The following is a 22741-nucleotide window of genomic DNA, read 5'->3' as shown; positions in this document are numbered from 1 at the left end:
TTCAATTCAATTTAATGAAATTTAAAAAGTNCCATTGTAACACAAGAGTGAACTGTGGTAGTACACCATTATTGTTTTTGCAAATTTGTATATATCTTTATTTTATATTTTTTTGGGTCGCGAAAAAATCACAATCATAAATGGGGTCGTGAATAAACAAAGTTTAAGAAGCCCTGCTATAGCATATCCACACTTATTTTATCTTTAATGTTATTTACTATATATATATATATATGTCATATAAAGAAAATGTATTAATTTTTGAATATAATATTGTTTTAGTATTATAAACTGATTTAAAGTTATATAAATTTAAATAATTTCCATTTAAAATTCACTCATTTTTATATTTACAGCTTAACAATAAATAAAAATACTAGAAAAAAATACTTGCTTGTTCCACAATTTTCTTCATCTGAATTATCCCAACAATCATTTTGGCCATCACATCTCCAAGCAGGGTGAATGCATGCAGTAGTATATAAACAATTAATTAATGTTTGTTTTGGATCTTTTACAAGAGGATGTAGAGAGCAATCAGGTCGAGCTGTAAAATTTAATTACAATTATAAAGGCTACAATTCAAATACTGTAAAAAATGTCATAAATTCAGAGAAATTTTAATAAGTTATGAATTCTAGCTCAAGGGCTCAATGAAAGAACTCAATTCTAGAAAATAATAATCAACCATTATATCTGGGTTAAAGTATTTGTTTTTAAGTATTAAATAAAAATATATTCAGATATTATGTACGAGGGGAAACCCAAAAAAAAAAACCGAACTGAGAGTGTGATGCAATTCGTAGACATAATAGAGAGTTCTCCCATTACATGGAGTTAGTAGAGATCTTCACGAAACAGCTGTGCAAGCAGCGTCAGTTTGTAGATTTACGTTTGAGCATAGTGTTGTGTGCTGTGAAAATTATAATAGAATGGATAAATTATAATATAATAGAATTCAAACAATATAGAAATGTTGCAAATTTTACTATAAGTTAGATATATAGAGATAACAATACTCATATCATTAATTTTTTTATTGTTTATGATTTTATTATTCTTACATTCTCAAATGTAAAAACTTTAATCAAATTTATTTTTAGCCAAAAATGATTCAAGGAAAAACANTTAAATTAAACTATAAAATAATTAATTATTCAAGTATTATTGTTTCTATAAAAATATATCTAACATAATAAATAAAATATCACAAAATTTTACTAAGTTTGAATCATTCTATTAATTATAATTTTTACAGTAAAATGTTAGAAGTTTCAAGTATTATGATTTAATCTACAGAATTAGCATGGACAACTTGAATGCCAAATATCTCTTTTTATATACAACATACTTTCAGCAACTAGAGAGATTGTGTGAATTTTCAAAGTTAAAGACGCTTATAGAACAACTTTATATTAATGATACTTGCTGTGAAAATTATAATAGAATGGATAAATTATAATATAATAGAATTCAAACAATATAGAAATGTTGCAAATTTTACTATAAGTTAGATATATAGAGATAACAATACTCATATCATTAATTTTTTTTATTGTTTATGATTTTATTATTCTTACATTCTCAAATGTAAAAACTTTAATCAAATTTATTTTTAGCCAAAAATTATTCAAGGAAAAACAAAAATGCACATTTTTAATAGAAAATGAAAAAACCCATAAGATTTACAATTATTTTATGTAAAAATAGCACTGATTTAAAAAAAAATATATCACTCATCACACACACAAATATAGGTCAGGCATGGTGTCACAAAGCCATGTGGTCCTTGGTGAGAAATTCCACAGAACTTATGAATAAGTCACTTAATATCTTTTTTTTAACTTCAATTTTCTTGAAAATGTTTCAGAAGTGCACTCTCTCTCTTTGCTGAAAAAAGGTTCATATCAAGACTTATCTCACTATTATTGAAATCCCAAGGACCACATTGTAACCTCTATTAGTCACACTCAAATAAAGTTCCTTTAAAAAACACTTCAAAATCTAAATATATAAAATTGCTTGTCCTGACTGACTGAATGACTCACTGACTGATTCATCATCGCCCAGAGCAAACTGCTGAACCTAAAGAGGTGAAATTTGGTAGACAATTAGGGTACATCATGGAAACGCACACTAAGACAGGATTTTTCAAAATTCCCCTGCGGGGGGGAGAGGGAGAGGATTAAGGCTTAATCGGAAGAATGGCTTCTACTGTACTATTTTAGATGCAATTTTTTCTTTTTATATGCATTTTAGTAGGGAATGCCATGAAAATTCACATTAAGAAAGGATTTTTCATAATTTCCCCTCAGGGGAAGAGGTAGAGCATTAAGGCTTAACCGGAAAAACGGCTTCTACCGTACTATTTTAGATGCGATTTTTTGTTTTCAACTACGTTTAGTCTTCATTGAGTACTTAGGTGTATTAAATTGATAACATTTCAGACATTTCGATTTTAAAAATGTTCGATCCGTTTTAAATTCAAATTTGTTATTGCATATTGGTTCAATTATAGAACGATTGTAAACGTTCCAGAAAATTGATCAAATTGAAGATAGTTCGTTTGATTCTCGGCAATTCTCTTCAGCGGTAGGTGTTATATGACAATTACTATGGTTATTGAAATATTGAATGTAAATGGGGTTTGCTTGCAAAACCTCCGCGGACGAAGTTGCGGGTAACAGCTAGTATTTTTATATATTTCGATTTCTTAACCAAATGTTCGAACCGTTTTAAATTCGAATTTGTTATTGCGTATTGGTTCGATTATAGAACGATTGTAAACGTTCCAGAAAATTGATCAACTTGAAGATAGTTCGTTTGATTCTCGGCAATTCTCTTCAGCGGTAGGTGTTATATGACAATTACTATGGTTATTGAAATAATGAATGTAGATGGGGTTTGCTTGCAAAACCTCTGCGGACGAAGTTGCGGGTAACAGCTAGTACTTTATATAATACAGGTGCTAAAGAAAGATCCTTCAAATGAAATAAAATTTAATTATTTTGAATTGATTCATTATAACTGATAATGTCTTAAATGTAATTAAAAATGAAAGTGCTTTTTGTAAACTTTATTTCTTAAGTGATACAGATATCGTTAATATTTGTGTTAATTTATTGAGAAGTGTTTTGAATTATTATCCTATAGCACAGGGCTTCTTAAACTATGGGTTGTGACCCGATTTGAGGTCGCTTAGCGAAATCTTGGAGTCGCGAGGTTTTAATGCAAAATACTGAAAATAATTTGTGTGTAATTTGAAAATGGCATGCTTTGTGTCAATAGTGCTATGTTTAGTGCAAGGCAGTGATATGCGAACACACTTACTTAACATCCATCCTCCTCTCTTTTAAAATGGCAAAATTTCTACCATTATATAGGAGACGTGGTTACAGCCCACTAATTATATGTACATTCGTAAATAAAATTAAAAACAATTATTGTCATTTATATTATTTAATGGCTTTCTTCCAGGTATAAAATTCTAATATCTTAATATTAGAGATTTAATAAGTTTAAGAAATAAAATTGATAACTACAGTTATAACTATGTAATCAAATATAAAATCTTGAATTTTAGCTAATTATTTTATTCTGTACAGCATTTCAAACAATTGCTATTATAAACATTTAATATAATGAAGAATTTTTTTTTGTATTTATGTGGACAATANAAAACATAATTAAGCTTAAATTTCAAGTTTTTTTGTATTCTTTAAAAATGCAGTAAGTAATTAAAAAACTTAGTTCCATTGTTTTCTATTTTAAAATAATTTTTAACTTTTTTAATACAAAAGATGTAAAAATCTGATTTAAAAATTGCATAAAATTTATTGTGATAAACTTTTATTTTAAAAATATTTATTAATTAACTATGGGATCATGTGATAAATAGTGCTATGTTTAGTGCAAGGCAGTGATATGCGAACACACTTACTGAACATCCATCCTCCTCTCTTTTAAAATGGCAAAATTTCTACCATTATATAGGAGACGTGGTTACAGCCCACTAATTATATGTACATTCGTAAATAAAATTAAAAACAATTATTGTCATTTATATTATTTAATGGCTTTCTTCCAGGTATAAAATTCTAATATCTTAATATTAGAGATTTAATAAGTTTAAGAAATAAAATTGATAACTACAGTTATAACTATGTAATCAAATATAAAATCTTGAATTTTAGCTAATTATTTTATTCTGTACAGCATTTCAAACAATTGCTATTATAAACATTTAATATAATGAAGAATTTTTTTTTGTATTTATGTGGACAATAACAGTTAATTATAAACAAATTAAATTAAAAATATTACAACATCAAATGTAGAGTTGTGGCCACCCACACTATGTGACCTTCAACAAATATTCCCATGTAGTAATATTGCTCCTATATAAAGTTGAAAAGGACTTTTTGTATAAAAAAGGTAGTATCATAAGTGTCTAAAATAACAGTCTATCTATTGTCTAAGACAAAGGAGTCATGAGCATTACTAATTCTAAGCTTGCATGCAAAAAGATATATACAGTACTGCTCTATAAATCAAATCATTCACTAATCTTCCCAGCTTTTAACAATTATAGACTCTTTCAATAAACCTGGACCGTCTCGTCTAGTCCCCAATTTATCAATACTGTAAAACCTTGCTTGTAGTCGGTGCTCGTTAATGCACTGTCATAGCATTCTGTATGTCAATCCTATGTAATAAGTTTTCTTCTCCTTTAGTAAGTTTGATCATATATAAACCTACCATATTCATTTGTTTTACCTTCTTTTTGTCTGAATTTAGTAGTTGCATGATGGAGGAGACACTTAACTATTAGAATAATCTTTTTACTATACAGAATCATTAATAATTACAGATTTCAATAAAATTGTTTATATGTATAATTGGTATAAACTTTTATTGATCAAAGAGAAAAAGCATGTTTCTGAAACATTTTGAAAAAATTTGAAGTTAAAAAAATCCTGAGAGATTTATAAGTTTTGTGGAATCTCTTGCCAAGGACCATGTGGCTTAATGATGACATACCTGANATCCGGTTTTTTTTTGGTCCCCCCACATACTTAAGAGTAATTTAATTAATATAATTTTTATAATCATATAAATTGACTTGATTTGTCTGCTATATTATCTACTGAACCTGCCATATTTCCATTTGATTTGTGCAGTTGTCAGTTATCCACACACTATATTTTTTGTGGCAGTTGCTTGTAGGCTGCCAATAGCAGCTGAAGACCCGGTACATGGTAGAGCATGTGTAAATTTAGCAAAATCAACATGAAAGTATTGACAGCAATTATATTTGGACATCCAGATGGTTGAGGCAGTTTAAATCTTAGGCCTGGATTCATGAAAGTGTCATTAGTTACAATGTTATATTCTCACGACGTAGTTAAATATGACAAATTTATGGCATATCTGCAATTCACAAAGCTAATCATAACTGGATTTACTATTTATTACAAAATATTGGTGATCTGATTTCAAGAGTATACTGTTTCATCCAACAGGAATACAGTCTGGAAATTTTCAAATGGCAAGAGTTTTCATGACAAAATGGAAGAGAGAAAAAGAAAACATCATTTTACTTCTTCCAAAATACAGGTGTTGATAGAGTTGAAAAAAGGAAAAATAATAATAGAAGGGAGGATAGATCAAACTATTACTTCTCACAAAAAAAAGTAATTATTGAAAATTAGACCTAACTTGCAAAGAAGTGAATAATGTATTGTATTGTATGTAGAAGCATAGATGAAATTCGACATAAATGGAGAGATTATAAAAGCATTTCAAAAAAAAAAAAAAAAAAGTAAAGTTTCTATATCATTCATTATAACAGTTCTGTTTATAATTTTAACATGATTAAGAAAACAACATTCTATATATGTATTCTTTCCCAAATGAGTTTTCAGTTTCTCAATTAAACTAAACATTGTTTACCTTGACATGCAATAGTATCAGATTAATTCTGTTAACAAAATGTCTTTGGTCAACAGATGAAATGAACAATAAATTTTCTATTAACTATTTAATTTGTCGATTGAGAAAGCTTTGAAGATTCAAGACCATCTTGAAATGTCATGACTTACAACCCACTCTATGTCATGATATAATGATGCCTATTTACAACATTTTCAGTTATGACAAGTTTTGTGAATATCAAATTTTGTCATATTGCAACTTAAGATGAATATTAATCACACGTTGTGCTATGACGTTTTTGTAAATCTGGGTCTTAGCCTACTGCTTTGGATCAAATCCAGGTGGCAAAAATATTTTGTTTGTCATCTAATAATTCAAACAAATCTTCAACTATAGCAACAGTTGCATTGGCAATGATCACTGCCAATTCCTCAACCATTTTCCTGCTGAATCTGCCAGAATTCCATTTGATTCACTCCTTTCCATACTTACCAATCATCCCACAAACTTACCATGCAACATCACAAAGGGCTGCTATAAGGTAGATATAGCAGACAAATCAAATTGACCTATAGTATTTTTGATTCCTAATTATATATAATTCTATCTTGGTTTTTAAATGACTACATCAAAAAAATAAAATAAAATAATAATAATAATAATAAATCATGTAAAGTTAAAACTATTTACATATCTTTAATGTATGAATTGATATATTGCATACATTTCAATGATTGATAAACTAAAAATAAATGTTAATGTATATTTTTAAAAAATTCTTACGGCATTCCATTTCATCACTAGAATCAGGACAATCTGGATCTCTGTCACATCTGTATTGTTTGCTTATACAAGGTCCTTGCTTACAACGAAACTGATCTTCTGCACAAGTGCAATTAGCTTCATCACTATAATCACCACAACTGTTTTGACCATTACATATTCGAGATTCTGGCACACAGCGACCATTAGAGCAATGAAAAAATCCTGCATTGCATTCTCTATTTGCTATAATTATTTAAAATTTTACTTTACTAGCAATATTATAATAATAAATCAAATTGTATTATACAATTTGATAAATTAATAAATTATAAAACATTTGGTAAAAATACATACCACAAAGAAAATGTATTAATTTTTGAATATAATATTGTTTTAGTATTATAAACTGATTTAAAGTTATATAAATTTAAATAATTTCCATTTAAAATTCACTCATTTTTTTATTTACAGCTTAACAATAAATAAAAATACTAGAAAAAAATACTTGCTTGTTCCACAATTTTCTTCATCTGAATTATCCCAACAATCATTTTGGCCATCACATCTCCAAGCAGGGTGAATGCATGCAGTAGTATATAAACAATTAATTAATGTTTGTTTTGGATCTTTTACAAGAGGATGTAGAGAGCAATCAGGTCGAGCTGTAAAATTTAATTACAATTATAAAGGCTACAATTCAAATACTGTAAAAAATGTCATAAATTCAGAGAAATTTTAATAAGTTATGAATTCTAGCTCAAGGGCTCAATGAAAGAACTCAATTCTAGAAAATAATAATCAACCATTATATCTGGGTTAAAGTATTTGTTTTTAAGCATTAAATAAAAATATATTCAGATATTATGTACGAGGGGAAACCCAAAAAAAAAAACCGAACTGAGAGTGTGATGCAATTCGTAGACATAATAGAGAGTTCTCCCATTACATAGAGTTAGTAGAGATCTTCACGAAACAGCTGTGCAAGCAGCGTCAGTTTGTAGATTTACGTTTGAGCATAGTGTTGTGTTTCTCTTACTGTTATTTTGTTCTGCCTGCAAAGTTCTGGGCATCCTTCAACATCTCAAAACAATGAAAACATTGAAAAAATCTGTAAAAAAAAGTGTTAAGACATCTATGAGAGGATGTGCGAAGGAAACTTCCTGATCGTCTGGAACTTTGGCGATCAGGTTACTGGTTCCTTCATTACAACAACACCCCTGCACACACAGCCTTACAAGTGACCCACTGTTTGGCCTCTCAAAGATGGCCTGTCGTTCCTCACCTTTCATATTCACCAGACCTAGCCCTGTGCGACTTTTTTCTGTTTCTGAGAATGAAGAAAAATCTAAAAGGGAAGTGTTTTGATGATGTGGAGGCGGTAAAAACAACTTTGCTAAGGGCACTGGACGATATCAAGGTTGAAGAGTTCCAGAGATGCTTCGAACAGTGGAGAAAAACACTTCACAAGTGCATCGCATCTAATGGAGAGTACATTGAAGAAATTTTGTAAAAAAGTTAATAAATAAAGTTTTTATACAAAAAATCCGGTTTTTTTTTGGTCCCCCCANTTTTAACATGATTAAATTTTTATGTATTATAATTATTATTGTTATAAGTTTAAAAATAATGATATTTTTATGAAATATTATCATTAGTTATAATTTATCCATAAAAAGTATATAATGAAAAAATTACTTTTCCTGAAAATGTAATGAAATAGATAAGTAAAAATGAAATAAATAATTTTTTACCAGCACATCTTTTTCCATCAGGTAATAATATTCTTCCAGGAAAACAAGAACACTTCACACTTCCATTATAAGCAACAGAACAAGTATCTTCACACCCTCCTTTTAATGAATAACAGGGATTCAAGGTACCTAAAATGTGCATAAACTTATTCAAATATTTTCTCTAATAATTAAAATTTATTAACATTCAACAAACATAAAATATTACTTTATTTTTAAATTTATATAATGTTTAGTTATAAAATATAAAAATGCTTTCCTAAAACAATTGCTGAAAATCAAGTTTATATTGCATATATTTTGTAATAAAATTAAATAAATATCGAAGTAATATATCATCTTAATCTAAATTAATTTTATTAAGATGATATGTTACTGATAGATGTGCTTATCAATTCACCAAGTACCATATTTTCCGACATATAAGACGACTTTTTAGCCCAGGAAAATCTTCTCAAAAGTCAAGGATTGTCTTATATGCTAGGTGTCGTCATATATGGTGAGTATATCCCAAACTCTATATTTTAACTGTAAAAGTTGGGGGGTCGTCTTATATGCCGGAAAGTACGGTAACCAAAAAATTACAAATTAATACTTACAATCATTTGTATCATTTGCAACAGCAATTATTCCCATTGGTCTTGCAATATTTTTACGTAAAATTACGACATCACTTCCAGTATACTTATTGGCTCTCAAAACAGCATGAACAAGCCAATCAGTCCAAAATAAATAATCTCCATATATAGCTAAATCAAATGGATGTTGAGGATCTTCAGTTAATAGTACCTGAAAACAAGAAATTCATTTCCAAAATCCTTTATCTAAGTATGAACACACAAGCATTTTTAAAAAAATTTACAAAACTATTTACATTATAAAGATACATATATAAGTAAAAACTGTAGCCCAATATACAGGGTGTAAACAAAAACACTGCATCAACTATATCTTGCTTCTACTATGTTTTACAAGAGGACTTTGTGGTCTTGGAAATTCAGTATGGGATGAAACTTTGCAGATTAGTAGTATACCTCAAGGATATCCATTCAGAAAAATTGTAAAGCATGCTAGCCAGAAGATTCCGAGAAAAAGGTCTCTAAAATTTTAAGCGCAGCTCATATACTGGTCGATTTTACTCTACGGCAGCACAGTGAAATGGCTGAGTCTGAAGCAAACTCGCTTGCCACACGGGCAATCTAGGTTCGATCCTACCTTTGGCAAACTTTTTTTTTCTTTTTTTTTAATTGTTTTAAAAATTATAACAAATTTTAAATAAAGTTAATGACCTAAAAATATTATGAATTAAATCATAAATAATTTTATTTTATTTATGAAAAGACTGTTACAGCTAATTAAAATGTGAAGTAGAACTTTGATATTAGAAGTTTTTCCTTGTAAGAAGCTTAATTTCTAAATTACCAATTTTTTTGCCATAAGAAGCAGTTTTTCTGTATAAAATTTGCCCATTTAAGAAAATTTCTTGCTTAATTAAAACTAAAATCCTTGTCCACAACTAGATAATGGATTCACTTAAGAAGTTTTTCAACTGGATACGATCAGAAATTTTATACATTTAATTGCATATAAAAAAAGAATGTACGAAATTTCATGTGTCATTACGCAAACAACTTTGAGCTACTCATAATGTAAATTTTAACAATTTTTTGCATGTTATTTGGCAGCCACGCAAACAGCAAATTCCGCAAGCGTTCTCAATACATATATGAAACTGTTAAGTTTTTAGCAAGTTTTAGGATGATATTTGTTGATCTGTGATTTTATTTGAGAATCATAAGATGTATTTTTTTTCCCCTCTCACAAACAACTGATGAAGCAGGCTAATTAGACAAATATATGTGTAGAATTCATTCCAAATAATTGATTGTTCAATAATGTAATAATTAAATAATCACATTTCTATTTAATATATCTTAAAATTGCTATTTATGTGGAGTTTTTTAAAACTGCACATAAATTACTTTGAGACTGAACAGTTGAAAGATAAGAATTAAGTAATTTAAAACAATTTTACACAAATAAATGATTTATTCTTACTTTTTAACCTTTCCAAAATGTAATTATTTCTAAGATTAGAACAATAAATATTCAATCTCAAAATAATTTTTTAACATGATTAAATTTTTATGTATTATAATTATTATTGTTATAAGTTTAAAAATAATGATATTTTTATGAAATATTATCATTAGTTATAATTTATCCATAAAAAGTATATAATGAAAAAATTACTTTTCCTGAAAATGTAATGAAATAGATAAGTAAAAATGAAATAAATAATTTTTTACCAGCACATCTTTTTCCATCAGGTAATAATATTCTTCCAGGAAAACAAGAACACTTCACACTTCCATTATAAGCAACAGAACAAGTATCTTCACACCCTCCTTTTAATGAATAACAGGGATTCAAGGTACCTAAAATGTGCATAAACTTATTCAAATATTTTCTCTAATAATTAAAATTTATTAACATTCAACAAACATAAAATATTACTTTATTTTTAAATTTATATAATGTTTAGTTATAAAATATAAAAATGCTTTCCTAAAACAATTGCTGAAAATCAAGTTTATATTGCATATATTTTGTAATAAAATTAAATAAATATCGAAGTAATATATCATCTTAATCTAAATTAATTTTATTAAGATGATATGTTACTGATAGATGTGCTTATCAATTCACCAAGTACCATATTTTCCGACATATAAGACGACTTTTTAGCCCAGGAAAATCTTCTCAAAAGTCAAGGATTGTCTTATATGCTAGGTGTCGTCATATATGGTGAGTATATCCCAAACTCTATATTTTAACTGTAAAAGTTGGGGGGTCGTCTTATATGCCGGAAAGTACGGTAACCAAAAAATTACAAATTAATACTTACAATCATTTGTATCATTTGCAACAGCAATTATTCCCATTGGTCTTGCAATATTTTTACGTAAAATTACGACATCACTTCCAGTATACTTATTGGCTCTCAAAACAGCATGAACAAGCCAATCAGTCCAAAATAAATAATCTCCATATATAGCTAAATCAAATGGATGTTGAGGATCTTCAGTTAATAGTACCTGAAAACAAGAAATTCATTTCCAAAATCCTTTATCTAAGTATGAACACACAAGCATTTTTAAAAAAATTTACAAAACTATTTACATTATAAAGATACATATATAAGTAAAAACTGTAGCCCAATATACAGGGTGTAAACAAAAACACTGCATCAACTATATCTTGCTTCTACTATGTTTTACAAGAGGACTTTGTGGTCTTGGAAATTCAGTATGGGATGAAACTTTGCAGATTAGTAGTATACCTCAAGGATATCCATTCAGAAAAATTGTAAAGCATGCTAGCCAGAAGATTCCGAGAAAAAGGTCTCTAAAATTTTAAGCGCAGCTCATATACTGGTCGATTTTACTCTACGGCAGCACAGTGAAATGGCTGAGTCTGAAGCAAACTCGCTTGCCACACGGGCAATCTAGGTTCGATCCTACCTTCAGTTAACTTCCTTTTTTTAATTGTTTTAAAAATTATAACAAATTTTAAATAAAGTTAATGACCTAAAAATATTATGAATTAAATCATAAATAATTTTATTTTATTTATGAAAAGACTGTTACAGCTAATTAAAATGTGAATTAACGATATAAAGATAATATTTTATTTTTAAAAAGTTGAATAATTTCAAACGCATTTTTAATGGAGGTAAATTAAAACTTTAATTACTATTATCATTAAGAAGTTATTATAAATTTTAAGCTATTATAAGCTGTGAAGAGGTTAAAAATATTTGTTGTAAATTTGAGGAACTGGTTTCTATGTGGACGGGTAGAATATAGCTGTTGATTATTATTTATGATTTAATTGATAATATTTTTAGGTCATTAACTTTATTTAAAATTTATTATAATTTTTAAAACAATTAAAAAAAAAAAGTTAGCTGAAGGTAGGGTCCCCCCTCATATAATTTACATGTGACTTCTGTAGAAACTACAGACAATCCATAGTAGTTGACATATCTGACAATATAACAGTTTTTTCCAGTCTCCTCACTTACTGGATTTATCTCCTTTTGATATCTTTTTATTCATCAAAATAAAGCATATAATTTACATGTGACTTCTGTATGACATATAATTTACATGTGACTTCTATAGAAACTACAGACAATCCATAGTAGTTGACATAGCTGACAATATAACAGTTTTTTCCAGTCTCCTCACTTACTGGATTTATCTCCTTTTGATATCTTTTTATTCATCAAAATAAAGCTGAAGTTCAAGGAACAGTGTTTTGAAGAGATCCAGCCTGAATCATACTTTGGAATTTTCAAAGTAATGACTTTCAAATAGTGTTTGAGGTTTAGCAGAAGTGATTTAAATGCAGGCAGAGACTACTTTGAAGGGGTTGGTGGCCAGATTTAAATTAGTTAAGTATTAAAATCTTTACAGACCAAATATGTTAACTTTTTTACTATATCACTTATGAAATTATTACTGTATTTAATAATAGAATAATTCTAAAAGTTTTACAACAATTATTACAAAATAATATGAATTAAATTAAATGATAATTATTGGGCTGCAATTTGAAAAAATTGTAGACCTATAAATTCCCACTGTTGTACAGTACATCAGTCTGTCCAGCCATCTTTCCTTAATCTCAAGAACAGAGTTAGGTAGATGAAAGATAACACCAGATATGGAAACCTTAGGAGCAGGAGGCCCCGATTAACTATATATGAACTTCTGATGTAAACAGGAAGTCACTTTATTTCAATTAAAAAATTTTCCCCTGTAAGGTGTTAGAAAAATGACTGGCATTACTTTATTGTTAAAGGCATGGTGTACATGGTGTATTGTTAAAAGCATGGTGTACAGGGGCAAGCCACTACTAATTTGAGGTAAAAAGCATATATTTTAAATTAAATTAATTTAAAATATGATTAAAAATTGCAGCCCAGAATTGCGACAATGTCACAATAAATAATTGCTCGTATTAAAATAAATTTACTTACATGACGGTCAGTTCCATCCAGATTACAGCGTTCAATTTTATCTAATTTTGCATCTGACCAATATATTTTTTGAGACTGATGATCAATTGTAAGAGCATTTGGCATTTTGATATCTGTTGTAATTATAGATTCTAAATCATAACCACTAAAATAAGCTCTTTGAATACTAGGATAACGAGTATTCCAATTTGTCCAGTATACTCTCCTGTAAGAAATGAAAAACAAATTTAGGGTAAATATTTTAATCACTCTTATATATCATTAGAAATTCACCATCTTTATTTATGGTTGTCACCGTCAACTCCATAATCATTAAATTACCATAAATAATGTTAACGCTTATCAGGAGTCCTAAGTTACAATAGGATTAAAACGTTTTTTTTTTAGACTTTTCGTGTCTCATTTTTATATCCATCATTAAATTTTCCAAATTTAAACAGGCATTCCAATCTGCATTCTACAGCCATTATACAGTTCTTTACAAATGTTCAAATTACTTGTACTTTTTGTATAAATTTAAAATACATTTAGATTTAATGTTCCTAAATCATTTCCAAACTCTTTTGTGCTTCACAATATGCCTACAATTGATATATGAGGACATGCAACAGGTGAATGAAAAACATATAGTTACCTTTGTAAATTTACTAGAAAGACTGCCTTAAACTTGTTTTAATATGAAAAGTAGTCAAAAAGATGCAAACCCTTCAGTAGACCTTTTTAAAGATTTGTATCAATTCTGTAAAGTTACAGACTGTAAAGTTCATGTTTAATAAACATGTTTACAGAAATATTTTATGAACACAAAATCTCAATGGCAACATTGTGCTAAGAAAATACAAAACCTTTTAAATGCATTTTAAATTCATACAAAAAGTTTGAGTAATTTGAACATTTGTAAAATGATGTGGAATGAAGGTTGAATGCCTATTTAAATTAGAAAAATTCAAAGATGGATCTGAAGATAAGAGGTAAAAAAAGGTTTCAAAAAACATTTAATTTTGTTCTAATTAATTAAATTTAGAACTCCTGATAAGTGTTTTAGCATTATTTACAGTAAATTAAATAAATTATTCATTTATTTATTTCTTATTTCAAAATAATGTAAATAAATGTAAATAAAAACTGAGATTTTTACTTAAAATATTAATAATAATTAATAAAAAAAAATCTGACTACTCAAAATTTGTCTTAATTCTAAATCTTAATCTGAAAGTTTAACACTAAAATTTCATTTGTGACTTTCATTAATTTATGTAGTTAATAGTAGAAATAAAATTTTTATATGTATAATCTGTAATAAAAAATTTAGCAATTAGGAAATTACTTACGAAGTACAACTGTCCACAGCAATACCTCTTGGCTTATCATCAGAACTTAATTTTATTATGTTTTCTGGGTGTGAAGAAGAATTGTCTAAACGAATGCGATTGATAGATGCATCACTATGACTAGTCCAATATAATTCACGATGAAGAGGTTCAAATGACAATCCTTCTACTGATCCCTGTTCTGAAATATTTCATTATTTTATTAATTTTATTGATTAAAAATCATAAATAATTAAAACATGATCATTTATAATTGTAGATAGTTTTATTTAAAAACTTAATGATTAAAAACATATTTTCTCAAAAAATGATAATATAAACAGAAAAAAAAATCATTCAGTTAGTATATCAAGTAACAATAAATTTTATAACATTTTCATATTCAGATTATACAAATCGGAGTTTATTTCTGGAATTATAGATACATAGAAAGTTCTCATGTGAATTCTTTACACGTGCATGCTGTTATATTTTTCCAACCTAATCAGCTAATTACTCCTTTTTTTAAACTCTGATAAATTCAATTAGATTACATTAAAGCAATTATTCTTAACTTGGGGTGCACAGATCTCAGAAGTACAAGATATTATTTCTGAAAGTGTGAGACTTTTGAACAAAATAATGTTATAAAATTAAGATTAAATCCATTAGAAATTAAATAAAAACACTATTAGAATTTTTAAAAATTCTTTTTTGTTAAAATTTTGAACTTAAGTATTTCTACTGCAATAAATTTAACTTAGTTCTATTAAACATTAAGTTATTTTTATATTACAATGTACTGTACTTACTTTCAACTATCACTGTATGATTTGTTCCATTAAAAAACACTGCATTTATGCTTCCTCTTTGAATATCGGAGTAAAATATTATTTGGTTTACATAATCAAATGATAAACCGATTACATTTCGCATATATTCTTTATTTGAAATACTTGGATATGGAGCATTTAAGTTTTTCTCGTCAAAAATATGAATGCTGTCAATCTTTAAAACTCGTGAAAAAACAAGAAATGCATCATATGCTAAAATGGAATAAAAAAATATATATTAATTTTAAAATCTTACAGAAAATGTTTGGATATTTATAAATATAAAAAGTAAAATTTTAAAAATTTATTTAATAAAAATAAAAATAGAAATATATGGAGTTGCTGTAATTTCTTATAAATAAACTGTGTGTTACCTGTATTTTAAAGTCATTTTGAAAGTAGGTACTGATTATGCACCATTACAAGTTATATACTGATTTTAAATTGTAATTATAAGTTCATCCAACAGCTTTTCTTTTATCTAAACTTATTAAGAACTTCTTTAAAAAATGTAAAAGATCCTTTATGAATCACAAACATTCATTTGCCGTTATGATTTTTCCAGAAACTGCCAAAGACATATACATTAATGCCTTTTTCTTTACATTTTGTATATCAATCTACATTTTAATTGATATTATTAGACATTCTTACTTAAACTTATATCTTAAAAGCTTATAATTTTCAAAAATTTCCCCTTTCTATATAATGTCTTTCAGAGCTACTTAGAAGTTGAATTGATTGTTGATTCTAATATACAGTAAAACCTCATTTTCTGACTACCTCAATATATTTTATTTATTTATTTAATAGTACAAGGGAGTTCCTGTATATACGGGCATATTGCAAACCAAAAAAAACATTACAATCATCAATATCAATTCCAGTACAAAATACATTATTATTAAAAGTACAGTGCATAATAATAAGCCTGTTAAAAAAATAAAAAAACAATACAATATTAACAATAATAACAAAAAAAAACAGACTAATAATTATATCCAAAGTAAGAAAAACACACAAAAATGGCAGCGCATAGTCGACATAAACAAAAATTCTATAAAAATTATATAGAAAAATTAAACAATTATCTGGAAAAATTAAATAAATTATTAATTATAATACTCCCAAAAACACTGTCAATTCTCAAACACTGAAAAATCCACTAATATACTATATCCACACATCCTAGTGGTTAAAAATAAAAATAATAATATCTTAAACTAAACAAATTAGTTTCCATTGGCTGTTTATCTTAGTAATAAAATTATAAATACAGTGATATTTATTATAGTCTTGTAACAATTGCTTATATGATTGAACCGATAAATAATGTGAACCAAAACACTTTTGTCTGACAGTCAGAGCCTTACATTCAGTTACTAAATGAAAAGCATCAAAATTAACATGAGAGGAATAGAATTCACAATAATCTAAAATTCTGCTGTCATTCTTTTAAATAGATTGCATAACACATATAACACTGTACAATACAAAATGGTCTATCTACATTTAAATAGGTTGCCAAGCCACATTCATTAAAAATATCCAAATACAACTTATATTTATAATTAGCAGCTATATCTTTAAATGTATTTAAATAATTATTTGCTAATCTCATTAAAATATCAGAGACATTCATTTCATTCAACATTATAGGATAATCTCAATAGCCAGAATTTTGCAATAAGGACACAATTCAATCTCCCCATGCTACTCTTTGAGAAATTAAGTATAATTTAGCAGACTTGGTGAGTTTACTGACTGATTGTTTGCACAACCACCTTAAATTATTTTTTATTATATTAAAATAAAGAGGGACCCTTTGGAACTCCAAATATATAATATACGATGGAATCCATCTTTTTAAAGAATATAAACGTTTAATAAAATTAATTTGTAAATTATTATCTTTCCTCCCAGTCAAAGCCCCAAATCTTGGACCCATNTCTACATTTAAATAGGTTGCCAAGCCACATTCATTAAAAATATCCAAATACAACTTATATTTATAATTAGCAGCTATATCTTTAAATGTATTTAAATAATTATTTGCTAATCTCATTAAAATATCAGAGACATTCATTTCATTCAACATTATAGGATAATCTCAATAGCCAGAATTTTGCAATAAGGACACAATTCAATCTCCCCATGCTACTCTTTGAGAAATTAAGTATAATTTAGCAGACTTGGTGAGTTTACTGACTGATTGTTTGCACAACCACCTTAAATTATTTTTTATTATATTAAAATAAAGAGGAACCCTTTGGAACTCCAAATATATAATGTACGATGGAATACGTTTTTTAAAGAATATAAACATTTAATAAAATTAATTTGTAAATTGTCGTCTTTTCCTCCCAGTCAAAGCCCCAAATCTTGGACCCATGTAGCACTACTGACTGAATAAATGACTCAAATAATTTTAATTTATCTTTCCAGCAAAACAATCTACCAGATACACATGCCTTAATAATCTTATCTGTTCCAATATTAACTTTAAATGCTTTAAAAACGTCCATTAGACTGGAAAAATACACCCAAATACTTGTACTCATCAACAACTTCTATTTTAAAGTCTTGTATAAACCAATTTTCATTTTTAGAATGTTTTCCTCCATTTTGGAATAGCATTATTTCAGATTTATTAATAGTAACAAAAAGTTTTAACTCCTGTAATGCATATCCCAAAAAATCAATTATTCTATGCAGATCTACAGGTGAATCTGCTAAAACGACCACATCATCTGTGTATGTCAAAATTTTCACTTCTGTTCACAGAAAGTCAATGCCCACTAATTTGGAGTCACTAAATTTTCTGACTAGTAAATTTAAATATAAATTAAACAATATTGGGCTCAATACACAACCCTGTTTCACTCCTTTAAACGTGGGAAAAAAAAATCAGAGGTACTCCCTTTACCAGACACACATGCCTCTGTATTAGTATATAACTGAATCAAACAATTTACAAATTTATAACTCAAACCAATCTTCAAAAGCTGTCTCCACAAAAGGCCTCTATCTAAATAGTTGAATGCAGATGACAAGTAACTGACATATCTACTGCCAGTAAAGTTGAAATTTGCTCTTCCATTTTCTTAGAAACTATATTATATTTATAAATTTTGTTATCAACTTTCACTGCACTCCTATTATTTAAATAAGTAATTGACCTTTTTCTCTTTGGCAAATTATTAATTATTTTCTTCTATCTCTAGTCAGAGGAAGAAGGTCATCCATTACAAATATTCTGGACCCATTTAATTTAAATTCCACTCTTTTAATCTTATATTTATTGCCAGAGCCCAAAAAACTACAATATATCAGCCTAATTCTACCATTCTGCTGTTGACCCAATCTATGACACTGCTCTAAACTGACGTGATTTATTTTTAAAAAACTTGAATATTAATCTTTAACCTGTAAGTTATCATTTTCCAACTCAGGTAGTCCAGAAACTATTAAATTGTTGTGCCTTAGAGAACACTCAAACTGCTCCTGACTTAATGTAAACTCAGCCAGTTTATTCTGCAGGTCTATTTCTTCAACCGACAAAACCTTATCCATATTGTATACAAATTATTTCTCTAGATCCTCAAGTCTAGTTTCTAAATTAACAATAGCTTCATCCAAATTTTCTACTCAGGTGAAAATTCTATTGATTTTAGCAATCATTCCTTCCAATTTAGTATTCTGCTTTAAATTTAGATGAATTAGTAATGATATTCCATCTTTAATATCCAGTTCCCCTTGAAGTAACTCCAAAATTCTTGTCTCCTCCAATGGGTCTGGGTGAAAAATCTTAAATCTACTATCTGACTGACTCACTGGAGAATAGGTCTTCTTTTTATATATGATGAATAATACCAATAATCTTACCTCAAAAAATTGAATAAATTATTAATTATAATACGCCCAAAAGCATCGACCAAAACCACTGCCCGGCTACCTCAATATAAATCAAACTATGTCTCAGTGTCCAAGATACAATAAATGTCACTTAGGGCATTCCTTGTTTATGAGGTCAACAAAACAGAAAATTCAGCATTCCTAAATGGAAACATTGTTTAAGACACTTGAAAAAGAATTGAGCTTTGTTGCTATAGTTTTGGAACAATCTGAAAAGTCCCCTCAAATAGATAATGTTCAAATAAATTTAATTTGTCCAGTATAAATAAAAATTATTTTATTTCCAGAATTTAGTAAGAAAAAAATAATTATATATGATGTTTGTTCAAAATGTTATGTTCAAAACCTGATTATATTTTGTAATCAGTGACAATTGATCTACATCACTGATATGTCACTTGCAACACTCAGTAAAGAAAAATATTGATGAGCCTAACATAAAAGAGTTTAATTATTAACACATTTTTCTGACACTTGGACACTTCTACATATGTAATTAAGAATCTACTTTTTCAAATACAGTAAAGCATTGTTTATCCAAATCAATTCGGGACTGGGGTTATTCGGATAACTTATTTTTCGGATAACTAATTATGTACAAAAAAATATATTAACCTATCCCATGTTGAAATTTTTCTCCGTTGCGTGTTGCTTCACGTTAAATTTTTGTCGATGTTAAGCCTAACATAAACTTTTTAAAATAATAATCGTGGCTATTGTATCATTAAAAATTATTTCTTTATTTTATACAAGAAAAATAAATATATTGAATAACATAAAAACAAAAAAAATTATATTTTGGAAGTTAATCTAGTATCAAAAACATTTGATTCAGCACGACATAGTCCGACTGGAACACTTTCAGTTAACTGACGTTTCGGTTGATTGGCTTTCGGATAAACGACGCTCTACTGTATTGTTTAATTTTGTTTAAAAAATTGCACATAAATGATCAATATATTTGACTTTGTATATGTTTGTGTGTAATTATTTGCATCGAAAGAAATAATAATCCAGAGATACTTCAATTTTCATCTCATTATCCAACACTGAGTTAGTATTGTAAGAATATTTTTATTGCATTATGATGTTCCAAAAGCATATACTATGCAAAAATTTAATATCTAATAGTCAGATAAAAAATCTACATTGTTTTTATAATTTCAAGAACAAAACTTGAATAATTTAATATAATAGTTATTATAAAATTATATTATTAAAAATTTTTTGATATACAAATTGAAACAAGTCAAATCTGAGTCTCAACAAGTGGAGGAAAGTGTTCTATTTATTTGAGAATAAATTACAAAAAAATATTCATAATACAGATGTAATTCAGTTTTATTTCATCTTAAAAGTTTATCATGGAAACTTGTGAAAGAACTTTCTCAGAGAGCTAGTTAAGATTAAAATATCTTAAATTTGTGTACACTAGATTCTTGTAACTAGCTGACATGAAATAGCTTTTGCATTGCAATATCGATATATCACAGACTCAATATTATAAAAGGTAATTGATGATGCTGATGTGAAAGTATTGCTGTAAGTGTCACATGACTGAGAAAATATAAAGGTTCAAATGAAATGAAAAATTGCTGATCTTGTGAAATTTTCACATCACATCAATGGCAAAAAGCTTACTACATATTATTTTGGTACATAATGAGAACCATTATGTACCAAAATAATATGTAGTAAGCTTTTTGAAATACAGTAATACCCCGAACTTACAGGATAGGTGGGACCGAGCGATAACCGCGTAAGTCTAATTCGTGTAAGTCGTGGTATAATTTTGCAATTTGTGTAAAATCCAAGTCAGACGTATGTAAGCTAATAAATGTTCTCGTTAATCTTATCTCGTCTTTTGATTCGTTCACGGTTACAAGAAATCACCACATAGAGTCTCTCAAGTCTCCGTAGATATAACAAACACAGAAATAAATAACACAAAATAAATTGTAGCTATGTGACGATTCCGCGCGACACGTCCGAACATGCAAGCTGAACAATAGTGTGGGGGGAGTGAGTAATCGAGAGTTACGTGGTGCTCAAACAAAAGACGAATCGACGAGATTTGAAAATCGCGTAACTCCGAGTTCGCGTAAGTCGGGGTAGCGTAAGTCGAGGTATTACTGTATGTGTAAATCAAAAGCACAAGTATATGTAGCTAAAGTATAGTTTTTCATAATGAAACATTTTTCATAAAATAATAAAAGACAAAAAAATTATTATTCATANTTGTAACTTATAACTCATCCTTTGTAAGTCTTAACCATATTTATATTTATATATATTTTATAAATATTTACATAAAAATAAATAATATCTGCCAAATGATATGCTTGCTTTGCATGCAAAACTTTTTAAGTTTCTGATGCCCAGTTAACTATCACCCATTGTGAATCACTCGGTTGTCATATACCCATGTTACCATTGCAAGAGTTGCTTGTGGAATGTTGTGAAGAACTGTAAACAATTCTGTACCAGCCCATACTATAATCCTTGGAGCACCAAGATTGTTGGACTGGTGCATCCAATGAGGTTTTCTTGAGACTAGTACCATACATTTTGTGTATGAGCATGGCCATCCAAGAAAAAGATAGACTCATCACTGAACATAACTTTCTAAAGGAAGTCACAATCTACATATACTGTACACATCTACTGACTCATTTGCACTATACAAGTTATTACTCCCATTTGGCAAGCAACTTTTTGGCCACACTTTATTTTGTTCACAGATATCTGGATGTTATTGAAACTACTTGTTACTAAATATAGAATTTATTCATATAGTTTTCTTAAAATAGATAAAGATAAAGCAATTTTAATAACTTTAAAATTAGTTTACATAATTTCTGCAAGGAAATATGTTTTCATTGACTACAAAGTATTCTTAAAAGAACGTCTAAAATGTTTTCTATCATTAGAAATTTATCAACTTTTCAACATCAAGATGTCTCATTTCAGAGGTAATTTTGTATTTTATTGGAGTAGTTTGCACCAGATTCTTAACTGAACTATACACACCTGCCATCATTTTTCCATTGCTGTCAAATCATTCTTTTGTTAAGACCTAAATATAAGACTTTGTTAATACTTTTAAATATAGAAATAGGTGGAAGTCAATCCTATATCATATAAATTTAACCTGTTTAGATCAGATAAATGCATATGAATCTTAAA

At 27.9% G+C, this 22741-nt stretch overlaps 1 protein-coding gene across 1 annotated transcript in view; it reads right to left on the bottom strand.

Moving 5' to 3' along the window:
* Positions 1-22122, bottom strand: part of LOC111631164 (low-density lipoprotein receptor-related protein 1B-like) — a 37780-nt gene extending 15658 nt beyond the window's left edge. The window contains exons 1-11 of the mRNA XM_023375367.1: positions 21978-22122; positions 15620-15853; positions 14829-15009; positions 13498-13702; positions 11359-11548; positions 10752-10888; positions 9050-9239; positions 8451-8579; positions 7205-7361; positions 6718-6947; positions 395-547 (exon numbers count right to left, since the gene is read on the bottom strand). Of these exons, the coding sequence (XP_023231135.1) occupies positions 395-547; positions 6718-6947; positions 7205-7361; positions 8451-8579; positions 9050-9239; positions 10752-10888; positions 11359-11548; positions 13498-13702; positions 14829-15009; positions 15620-15853; positions 21978-22122 (1951 nt within the window). The remainder of the gene's footprint in view (positions 1-394; positions 548-6717; positions 6948-7204; positions 7362-8450; positions 8580-9049; positions 9240-10751; positions 10889-11358; positions 11549-13497; positions 13703-14828; positions 15010-15619; positions 15854-21977) is intronic.
* Between the last annotated feature and the right edge of the window lie 619 nt (positions 22123-22741).

This window comes from Centruroides sculpturatus, unplaced genomic scaffold (genome assembly GCF_000671375.1).
Source record: "Centruroides sculpturatus isolate CEXI.00-Female unplaced genomic scaffold, Cexi_2.0 scaffold20, whole genome shotgun sequence".
Taxonomy (NCBI): Eukaryota; Metazoa; Arthropoda; class Arachnida; order Scorpiones; family Buthidae; genus Centruroides; species Centruroides sculpturatus.
The sequence above is the reverse complement of the archived record's forward strand: the minus strand, read 5'-3'. Positions and strand labels throughout refer to the sequence as shown.